The sequence below is a fragment of the Ambystoma mexicanum genome, chromosome 1p, assembly GCF_040938575.1.
Source record: "Ambystoma mexicanum isolate Mex_15411 chromosome 1p, UKY_AmexF1_1, whole genome shotgun sequence".
Lineage (NCBI taxonomy): Eukaryota > Metazoa > Chordata > Amphibia > Caudata > Ambystomatidae > Ambystoma > Ambystoma mexicanum.
Window position 1 is genome coordinate 652956683 of NC_090921.1, and position 11696 is coordinate 652968378.

The following is an 11696-nucleotide window of genomic DNA, read 5'->3' on the forward strand; positions in this document are numbered from 1 at the left end:
TTAGGGTGAAATGTTTGACAAGTTCATTGGTGTGCTGATGTTGCCACAGTGAGTGCTTATCCTGAGAAATTGGAGTTGAACATATGTGGTTGCCATGTGTCTGTTGGGGAGCCACTTCTCCTGGTCACTAGCATAGGCAGTCCCAGTTTGTCGAGAATTCTGAAGCTGCTACGTTTGGATGGTTTTGCAGTGGGCGCAATGGTCTCTGCTGTTGGTTTGTGTTTCCAACTTGCTTGCATCTCATTTAGGGTCTTGTGGATCATTGTGACTTTGTTGGTGAAGTGGTTGGAGAAGTCGCATAGATCTTGAGATGGTACAGGGTGCTGTTTCAGGATGTTGGCTTTGTCAGTTCCTTGATAAACTTAAACATGTCTTTTTGTGGGAGAGTTGCATGTTCACAGAATTTTGTGAAGTGAAGTTTCTTTGCTGCGAGGACTGCTGTTTTGTAGTGTTGTACTTGACAATGGTAGATGCTGTGTACTCGTTGGTGTCCTCTTCAGGCCATTTCCAGTTGCCTGTGCATTTGTGTGCGTTAAGTTGGACGTGTTCTCAAAACTATGTCCCAATCGTGCAGGAGCCTATACTCTCCCATAGGATACCACATATTATTTTTTAAGTATTTAGTAACTTTTTTAAGAACCCTACAGATCATACCATGATAGAGAAGCCAGTAGAGGAGGATGGGCAAAGCCAAACGTAAGATTTTATTGACCTATTAGCAGCTCATTTTGCATTGCACAGAAGCTAATTGACATCAGTGTCCCCTTAAGATTGGTGTACAACTGATCCGATAGAAAGCGAAATCTCTTCCTAGGCAGACCAAAAACGTCTGCTTTCTCCGGTCGGATAAGTATGGATTGATTACTGAGACAAATCCTACTCATTTTCTGAGCTTTGTGCCAAATCTTGATTGTGTGTGGTTGCGTGTGTGCTTTTGCACCTTTAACTCTCGCAGTTGCGACATAAGAGAGTTGTTTTTGAGGGTCATGTCAAACTGCATAGTGATGATTTAAGTGAGCTAGATGCAGTGAGGTGGGCGCATACCTCTGGTGTGGGCCTTTTGCAGCCCTCTCCCAAGAGCTGGAAGCCCCAATGAAGTCATTCCACACTCGCCTTAGAGAGGCGGATCCCTCGCCCTCATTTCTTATCGCTCTTGGAATGGATGGTGAAAGGCTTGCCATCTGGCTCTAATGGGCATGAGGCACGGCTCCTAAGGGGCATCCTCTGTAGTGAAGGAGAGATAAGCCTGTGAGGGTTTGTACGAGAGTAGGAAGGAGGCTGGGCGAGGCTTGCCTGTGTGATCTTTTGTGCCGTGAGTTCCCTCTCTGGGGCAGCCTAGATCAACGTTCAACTGGAAGCCGTCTACATTTGTGGACAAATGTGTCTCCATCTGCAGAAATAATTGGTGGGGAAATCTCAGACTCTATGGAAACAATGTTGAAGAACACAAAATAACAATTTCAAGTCAAAACTGGTGATGGACCCTATCTTTAATTGGAGTGGACTGTTTTGTGGCAGAGAGATCCATGCTCTGAGGGTCCATCTGGTTGCAGGGATAGTTTAGCCGCATATTTCCCTGATTTTGTTTATGGGGGCCAAGCCCACAAATGTCCCTCTGATACCCCCTGCAACCCCCCCACCCTGCACACCATTATAAATCATGTAATTTTTATCCCTAAGCCACATCCCTATAAAATTCCCAAATAAATGCAGCAAAATGGCCAGTTCACCAAATGCGGTGAAACGCAGCGCAAAGAGTTGGGCGGGTAGCGCATGAAGCATAGTCGATGATTCCACTCCTTCTCATCTCAAGCTTCCTCACATTCCTCACCTCTCACCAAGATGTATTTGTAAAATGTAGAGAAACATGGACTAAATTGTGTATTTTCTTTTCTCAGCAAGGAGCGTCAGACGTGGGCATGAAGAACCCCAGCAATGCTGCCAAGCCGGAATCATTAGCTTGAGGAATCTTTCGTGGAACGCCGTTCACATTGCGCAACTTCACCCAAAGCCACATTGGTTGGAATCCTGATGCCAACGGCCCTGAAGCACAGAGGAGACAAGCTCAAGCATGCAAAAAACACAGGCGGCCAATAAGAACCACAGTATACAAGACTATTCGCCCGGGCCACCTCCGCAACGCCGCGGGGCTGCATCACTCACTGCTCTCTTCATGGGAACGCGCCTCTTCAAGTCATGAGCTGGCTCGAGTGCAGGCAGGACTCCAGTGCGTGCTGGAGCTTCTAGGCTCTTTGGCAGTTTGTCGAAGGAACAATCAAGTAGCTCTTGGGTAACATTCCAGGTGCTGAATTTGGAAGGATCTGGGAGAAAGTGCAAAATGGTGGAGTCACTGAAAGTACTCTAGCCTATGGAGAGGCAGAAAAAACATCTGCTCGACAACCACAATAGCACAATAGCACAAGCCTCTATACAGTCATCTGAACGAAGTAACCAAAGACCCATGGAATTCCATTTGACTTCTTCGCTTATTGAAACTTTTTTTTAAAAGGGTGATGAGGGGATGAGCAGCCTCCAAGCAAATTGGAAAATCACTGCAAAGGTGGACTGGCCTTCAGAGGAAATGGGAGAGTTGGTAAATGTCCTGCTGGCGGTGCTAGTGTTGAGTTAGCTGCCTGATATGGGATTGCCTCTCCCAGAGACCACTCGCAGTAGAGACACTGGAATCTCCCAATAGGGCCCCCTGGCACAGTGTCACTAGATACTGCTCGTTGGAGTAATCTATTCCTTGGTGGTGTGGGCAAGTACCTGTTGGCTCTGTGTGCTTTGAGGCTGGGTTTCCTTGTCACTGTGCTCTTTTGCTTGTTAGTGTAAATATCTGAAACTGTCCACACCCCCTCCTTCCCCCCCCCCCCGTGAACTATTTTCACTCTTTGTTTCGCCTCTAAGCACAAAAGCATGCTGTGGTCCCCAACACTTGAAGGAACTGGCTGGTGTTGAAGGAAAGTAGCACTGGAGCCCTTCGTTAGCATCTTGACGCGCAGCCGCTCATAGTGAAGCAGACATGAAGTGGCCTTTTCTGGTTGTGGCCTTATTGTACCTCATTGCAGTTTGTGAAGACAATCCTTGTATCCACGACAATCAAGAAAGTCCACCATTTATTCCTGAAGGGCAGACAGAGGTGTTAACAACTGCTTTGCAATATTCCTATCCAAAAGCCCGGTCAAGACTGCGGTCATGAAGATACGCACCCTCATGGGTTTAGAGATCATTTTGAAGAATGGAGAATGTTATTTTTAATCCAACGAAGGGGAGGGTCTTTGCTTTGCACGAATATTACAGCTCCCCAGTGGCCTAGGAGAACTTGGGAACGTGAAATGTTTGCGATGGTCACTGGCTGCTTAAAGAGATGGGTGCGCTTTGGAGTAGCCCTCCAAGAGGCAAAGAGGTGGCCAAATGGCTTCTCTCGAGTGTGATGTCCACCCATAATTGCTGGATTGGATGGGCTTCCGATGGGCTTCAAGCAGACATTGGCCTGGTGGCCATTTTCCTCCCTGGTCTGCATCACCCTGAAGAAGTCAAGAGTGAGGGTGGAGGACAGGGTCCAGAGCTTTAGTGGTTCCATTCCTGCGAGACTACAATCAAATGGTGTGATTTCCCCAAATGGGTCCCTGTTAAACTTTGCAGGAGCTGCATCACATTAAGCTGCACACTAAAAGGATTTTGTCAAACGTGTTTAGTGCTGATAAGGTATGAATTACCGAAGAAGCAGAGCCTCATTGCAAACAATATGATGAAAAACAAAATCATCTGTACTTGTGATGGGAAGAATCACAGGTTGATGGAGATTGAAAGGCTATTTGAACAATATGGAAGAAAGACTTGAAATCCCAATCTTGCTACTGCCTATGAAGCACTGACAATCATAAAGCATCAAAGAAGGTGTGTGTACGGATTACAAGCTGAGCTTCTAGGTATCATCACTACAATTTCCTCCTGTGACCTACGGTGATGGAATGACTGTGTTGAGTCTAGGGGAGCTCCCAAACATTGTTCTCGCGCTCGCACTGCACATAGATCACATTTAAGCACCGACTCTGTGCACCTAAGTTACACAATGTCTATTCCCTCCACAAAGTTGCACATTAGAGTGGAAGGCCGTTACGACAAGACACTACCTTAAATGTATGCCAGTTAACAAGTATGCAGACACTAAAAACATGTTTTATTTTTTATTTACCGTAGGTGTGTTCATTAGCTAAAACAATGAGTAGAAATGTGTCCTGAGGAACAGTAATCAGTGTTCATTGGAAAACGAGACGGCCCACTCCTGGTGCAGTGGGCGGACGATTTTCCAGACATCGAAACATGTAGGCTGGATCATAAAGTCTGTGCAACTGGGGTGGTTGAAAGACACTCCGCATGCCGCAGGCCGATCCAAGGAGCGCAGAATGCGCAAGGATTGGGAGTCTCGGCTGCTTGCATGCAAAGCTGCTTCTACATCACCACTGTGGCATAAAGGAAGTATGTATTTCGGAGCATTGCGGCATTAGAACTGCCGCGCTGCAGCGCGCTCACCCAGGTCCTGCTTAGCAGTGACATCCCTAGGCGCGACATTTAGTTGGTGATTTTTGGCACAGGTAATCCAGGACACCAACCCCATTCCAAATGTAACTTTTGAAAATGTGCCCCCATGGAAATGTAGCCTTTCTGTGACTTTAAATCGTTTGCCTCTTCAAGTCCGCTTGGATGTATTTAGCAATATCATCAGGACGAAATGCATAACACCGTCATTTTAAGGCTCCTGTAGGTGTGCAATAGCCACGCAATTGCTCTTTTTTCTAGCATTCCATTTCTGTAACTGAACGTCAGTGATGTGAACCTGCGCTAGGCTGGTTACGTGGCAGTGCTGTGCTATACGAATGGCACTTAACATAACATTTGTAAATTCTGTACTGTAGCCCCTCGGTACTCATCCCATACCCTTGTGTTAATCAAATATTAGTCTACTGCATCGGCATGCCCAGTCGCCCACATATTCTGCATCTCTGCCGCTAAAGCAGGCTGTTACCAGTCCCATGGAAATCAAAGCATCGATGTACCCCGTGGCACTGAGAACAGCCCAGCAACAGCACGACGTCACAGAGAAGGGTGTGGCCTGGGAGGCCCTGGACCTGTCGAGAAACATGCTGAGCGAGATGATTCATTGAAGAATCAAACACAAACAAAAGCTACAGGTTTCCAAGCTTTCTTCTAGGTCTTTTCGGATTTGTGAAGCCAGGGGCGTTGCTAGGGGGGGTCTAAGGGGGCTATAGCCCCTGATCTTTTGGTTGTAGCCCCGGATAGAATCTCAGGAGCTGCAGCCAAAAGACTAGCTAGCCCCCAGTCCCAACAGTTCCGACATCAGCTTAGCCCCGGATCTTTTCCAGACCTAGCAACTCCCCTGTGTGAAGCCAAGAAAAGGCCTAGACCTATAGTAGGAATAACACCCAGTGACACAGCCAAAGAAGGTTGCGCACCTTGGCATGGGTTTCTGGCGGAAGCAGCTACGTGGTATTATTCAACCTGGGCAGAAGTCAGACTCTGGCCATTTCTTGATGATGCACAATCTTGTCAGCCTCTGTTGCACATCCTCCATAGACACTGTCTCCATCAATGCTATGTTGATGGAAGATGCTTTGTGGGTAGCGCGGTACAGAAGATCACATCCTCTGGCTGTCTCAAGTAGGTTAATGCCTGGAAGAAGGTCTGGAGGCCAGAAGGCAGTGCTAAATATATTCAGAGCCAACTGCTTGGCTGGTTTAAGGAGAACATGCAATTGAAGGACATTCACACTGAAGGAGCTCAGGCGGCAGGGAGAGCCTATGTCCTCCAGAACCTATAGAGCAGAGCCATAACAGGCAAGGAAGCAACACAACATTTTAAAAGAGAGATCAAGTTGGCCTTGCAAGAAGGGGATATGGCCAGACAACTGTGACAAGGCATGACTGGCGTTGAGGGCAAGGGGGAAGCTCTGGCAGGAGGATAAAGGAAGTGAGAGGTGGCTAAGCATAATGAAGAACAGAAGGAAAGTAGGTGAATTGAAGGTTGCAGAAACAGATCTCAGTGTAGGGCATACAAATCAGAAATAGACAACGATTGGAAGCAAAGGTGAAAGGAATGTGAGGGGGCAGCATGTTCAAAAAGTGCACATAGGTGCCTCAAAACAGATAGAAGGAAACTAGTGAGTTCAAAAAGGTTCGGGAGTGAAGCGAGGAGTGACCAGTGGGAATGTATGAAGGCCTGAGAGAATAGAAGCAGCTGAGACATCAGGAGGTGAATCGCACACTTTTCTGAGCTGCTAACAAGCGGTGATATTACATTTAAAGGTTGATATCTGAAAATAATCCTGGGGGATTTCCAGAGCTCGCTCTCCATTTGTTTGGCAGACGTCTTCTCATTCGATAAATGGAGGAGGCTCCCAAAAAATGTTCCCTATTCCAAGGTTGGCGTTCCATTGGGAGTCTGCTGTGGATCCAATCAATAAATGGAGGAATATACAAGATGTTAGTGCCTCTAGACTAGGTCCCTATCCAAGGTTGGCGTTCCATTGTGAGTCTGCTGTGGATCCAATCAATAAATGGAGGAATATACAAGATGTTAGTGCCTCTAGACTAGGTCCCTATCCAAAGTTGACTTTCCATCGTGAGTCTGCTGTGGATCCAATCAATAAATGGAGGAATATACAAGATGTTAGTGCCTCTAGACTAGGTCCCTATCCAAAGTTGACTTTCCATCGTGAGTCTGCTGTGGATCAGTCCGCATCAAAGTCTCATTTCCATTTTCAACATGGAAACCCCCTAGTCAACTTCTAAAACTCTACCATCACCAAAGTTGTTTGTTTTGGTTTTAATGTTGTTTTTATTTTTTTAATGTGAGAGCTCCCGCTTAGTACTTTACTTTTCCTTCTCACACACTACCTACCCTGGCATTCCTCTGATCCTTCTGACTGCTAAGCTAACCCCTAACTAGAACCCCATCCTCCAGCCCCTAACCTCTAACCAAGATCTCTAGCCCCAACCTCTCATCCTAACCTCTTTCCCCTAATTACCAACCATTAACACCAACCTCAACCCCCTAACACCCACCTCTGATGCCAACCTCTACTCCCTAGACCTTAATCACTATCCTCTTTTTATTGTAAGGGTTGAACTTGGTCTGTTTCATTTATCAACATAGGTTCGAATCCCGGGTCGTGCTTAGAAACTTGTTGGTATTAAGTGCGTTATAAAACAACAATTATAATTATATAATAATATAAATATAATTATAAAATCTCAGTCGGCCAACCTTTTGGAAGCTCGCCCTATCTTGGGAAATTACGTTTTCATGATCTTATCAACTCCTGTCGGAAGATTGAGGAAAGGGGGAGCGAAGTTGAATTGTTATTAAGAGAACCTCATTTGCATATTTCTGTCTCGAGTCTGAGTCGATTTTTGGAGTAGCACAACTAGAACTATCACTTTAACACTATTCTAATTGAGCAAATAAGCTTCTGTAATTTCCAAATAAAAATCGAAAACAAGGCACAATGTGACCAGCCCTTAGCCTCTAGTCTCTTTTTTTGTCTAGCGCCTAGAATCTAGATGTTCCTTACCTCTAGCGTGTGAAAAATAAAGCGTAGATTCTCCTTGAGACTGAACCGCTGTGAATGCTCCTCATCCAGTCTTAAGCCCCAGTAGAAGGCGCAGTGACGCTGACCCTACTTATCGTTTGCCTCTCTTGTGCAGACTGCTTCTCTGCGACTCTTTTCCTCCAGTTACCTGTGCTCAAGCACTTTCTCGTTGGTCACCAGTCTAGCACTTATGGCCTAGTGGCTGGACTTCATCTCCACCCTCATCCTGATCAGAGTAGACATGCAGCTGAGTGGCTACTCCAGTGATTCCAGGAATGACCGCCATGAACCATGTTCCTTTCCCTATGCTTGCTGGGTGTTTTCTGAGTGGATACCCCAATGATTGCAAGGATGACCGCCAGGAACCATGCTCCTTTCCCTATGCTTGCTGGGTGTTTTCTGAGCAGATACCCTAATGATTGCAAGGATGACTGCCATGAACCATGTTCCTTTCCCTATGCTTGCTGGGTGTTTTCTGAGCAGATACCCTAATGATTGCAAGGATGACTGCCATGAACCATGTTCCTTTCCCTATGCTTGCTGGGTGTTTTCTGAGCGGATACCCTAATGATTGCAAGGATGACCGCCATGAACCATGTTCCTTTCCCTATGCTTGCTGGGTGTTTTCTGAGTGGATACACCAGTGATTCCAAGGATGGGCGCCATGAACCATGCTCCTTTCCCTATGCTTGCTGGGTGTTTTCTGAGTGGATACTCCAGTGATTCCAAGGATGACTGCCATGAACCATGTTCCTTTCCCTATGCTTGCTGGGTGTTTTCTGAGTGGATACACCAGTGATTCCAAGGATGGGCGCCATGAACCATGCTCCTTTCCCTATGCTTGCTGGGTGTTTTCTGAGTGGATACACCAGTGATTCCAAGGATGGGCGCCATGAACCATGCTCCTTTCCCTAGGCTTGCCGGGAGTTTTCATTTTAATTCCTGGATATCCCCTTTGAAGAGAGTGAAGAGTTGCCTTACCGAATTACTCACCAGTGCCTCTATCATTGTTCTTGCACGATAGAATTTACACAGACACCATTCAAATGAACTTGGCCACATCAATCTATTTTTAAGGGACATGCCTGTATTGCTTTTAAATGTGTGTACTATTTATTTGTGGCGCACAGTTAAACTCTAGTATCTAGGGAGCTCTAATAATCCACAGTTATTGCAGTGACAATCTCTATGCACAGTAAACGCTCTCAGGCACTCGCTGGCCGTCCTGCATCTTATTACTGTGCATTGAGCTCTGGGGGACCTCTGCCCTGTTTTTGTGTGCTCGGCATGTCGCCTGCAGCGGTGCTTCATCCCTCGCGTCCTCCTTGTCTGCTTTCTTTCGTTTGCCCCTCGGCTTCAAGCAGTGTGGCACTGTAGCTCACGTCTTCAGGGTGGTACTGTAGCTCATGCCCTCGGATTCAAGCAGTGTGGCACTGTAACTCATGCCCTCAACTTCCAGCAGTGTGGCACTGTAGCTCATGTCCTCAGTGTGGCACTGCAGCTCACGCCCTCGGCTTCAAGCAGCGTGGCACTGTAGCTCATGTCCTCAGTGTGGCACTGCAGCTCACACCCTAGGCTTCAAGCAGTGTGGCACTGTAGCTCATGTCCTCAAGGTGGCACTGTAGCTCATGCCCTCGGATTCAAGCAGTGTGGCACTGTAACTCATGCCCTCGGCTTCAAGCAGTGTGGTACTGTAGCTCATGTCCTCGGCTTCAAGCAGCGTGGCACTGCAGCTCATGTCCTCGGTGTGGCACTGCAGCTCACGCCCTCGGCTTCAAGCAGTGTGGCACTGTAGCTCATGTCCTCAGGGTGGCACTGTCCTCATGCCCTCGGATTCAAGCACAGTGTGGCACTGTAGCTCACGCCCTCGGCTTCAAGCAGTGTGGCACTGTAGCTCATGTCCTCAGTGTGACACTGCAGCTCATGCCCTCGACTTCAAGCAGTGTAGCACTGTAGCTTATGCCCTCCGCTTCAAGCAGTGTGGCACTGTAGCTCATGATCACTGTAGAGGTGTGTCTCAAGCATTCCTTAGGGAGACATGTGCACAACCACTCAGCAACAATGATGCACTGCTAATGCTGAGCTCTCTATGCGATGTACCTCCGCTGCACGGGTGATCCTCGCCCCGCCAGTAGCACCCTGGCGTCGTGTGGCATGCAGTTTGCCTTTTTGTTTTGTACCTGAACAGGCAAGCTTTGACACATGGACATTCCCTTTAACCTTATTAACTGGCTGTAACTTATGTTGCCTCTCTAATGTGCTGGGATCCACACAGGCCCACTGGGAAAGGTCCAAGGCGTGGCCTTAAACCACGTTTTATGTCCAGCCACAGCACCGCCGAGTCTACAAACCTTCGGAACAGTTGCCCACTGGGCCTCACAGAGCAGCAGATGACTTGCTCTGGGACAAAGCCCCAAATGGACTGGCCGCTGAAGATCGCTTAGGCATAGAATGTAAATGGCACACTGTATTATGTATCCGTTCTCTTTGCCTGTGATTATTCTGCACTGGAACACTTCTTCGATGGCTGGAGACACAACGTGGGCTCTGCATGCTGCCATGGAGTATGATGCAGGTATGTAACCAATAACGCTGCCTGGTGCCTTCGCGTGTAGAAAAGCACCAGCATGGCTTGCCTCATCCGCAGACGAGGATCACACGTGTACCAGTATGTATTTGCCTACTTAGAAAAAAAAGAATAGGGAGGAAAAGGCACCCCCTCCCTGCCCAGCAGAATGATGACAGTCCTGTGATATCTGGAGACACCCCATTTCAACATCAGAAGTCAGGAGTGAAGTTGCTCGTGGTGTTATGCGGACCTATGCACGCACATGGGAGAATGTGCGCACCCGCTTCCCACACTATCCGGCTCTAGCGGAGGCAGCTTTTGGTGTCAGGGGGAGCGGGTATTAGGGTTCCAGCGGGAGGCTGGGTGGGGCACTCGGCTGCAGGGGGGAGCCGGCTCCCCTTGCCCCTCTGCCCCGGATCCGCCACTGCTCCCCGGCCATGGTGTACTTGGTGTGTGCTTTGTGAGATACCCAGATCATGCCAGCTTCGCGCCAGCCATCACATGCTGCACGCGCAAAGTCTCGCACTGGAGCCCATCTGGGGATGCCTGGGGCGTCTCGAGGATGCGGTCACGAGGGGATTCACAAAGATCTGCTGCAGTCTCCTTCGAAGGCGAAATGGGCAGTTCCGAGATGCTCCTGTCATCAACGCGTTTACTTCACTGTTCATCTTTGATAGGATGCAAATCTGAGACGCATGGTCTAATTTGTTTAGGAGAAATAGGAGAAAACCTTTGCCTATCCGACCCAGAATCCTTTATACTCCCATGTCCTTGTTCATCACACACTGGCACCCCATATCTCTTTACTGTCAGCTGAGTAGGCTATACCACCCAATATGTATATTCAGTCCCAACGAAGTCCATTTAAAACCCCCAAATCCCATATCCCCCCTCCCCCATGACACTAAATGGTTTGCACCAGAACCGTCTGCAAGTTTTACTAAACCACCTTTTTTTAACCAGCACTGCCGCCTCCTGGACACGTGTAGCTCCTGCGCCTCTCCCACCCCTTGCAGGGAGTGAGATTTTTTTTAAACTAACGAATCTTTTATACATTTCGACTGACAGGTGGGTCTCATAAATGAATTCTGTATGTGGACCATTGTATTGTATACAAGTATTATTTTATAAAAAAAAAAGACAAACGTCGTAGTATTGGTAATTGTTATATTTTTGTTAACCTGTGTAATTTCCAATGTCTGCACCCAGCAGCAGGGATTTCTCGCACTGTGTGACTTTTGCAACATTCCTTGATGAATCGAATCCACGCATTAAAGACTGAGATGCAAGCGCTTTTGTCGCGTCACGTGTTTATGGCATGCCTACAGAGAGGACATTATGCTGTATGCTTGTTACTGGTAAGATAGCTCAGTGCTGTGCTTTGCAGCGAGTCCCACTTAGCGGGGCACTCGGAGAGAACTGTTACGTCATGAGCGAGACCTTAAAGTTCGGGGGAGTGGTACCCCGGAGGGTGGATGCTGAGCAGGTCTTTGCTGGAAAGAACAGCACAGGGTC

The 11696-nt window shown here is 47.7% G+C and overlaps 1 protein-coding gene across 6 annotated transcripts in view; it reads left to right on the forward strand.

Moving 5' to 3' along the window:
- Positions 1-11472, forward strand: part of KANK3 (KN motif and ankyrin repeat domains 3) — a 394677-nt gene extending 383205 nt beyond the window's left edge. For 5 of the 6 annotated variants that reach the window (XM_069649701.1, XM_069649700.1, XM_069649702.1 and 2 more), the window contains one exon: positions 1899-11472. In XM_069649701.1, coding sequence (XP_069505802.1) covers positions 1899-1964 — 66 coding nt within the window. In that variant the 3' untranslated portion in view covers positions 1965-11472. The remainder of the gene's footprint in view (positions 1-1898) is intronic. The other variant, XR_011303986.1, reaches the window with a different exon arrangement.
- Positions 11473-11696: the final 224 nt, after the last annotated feature.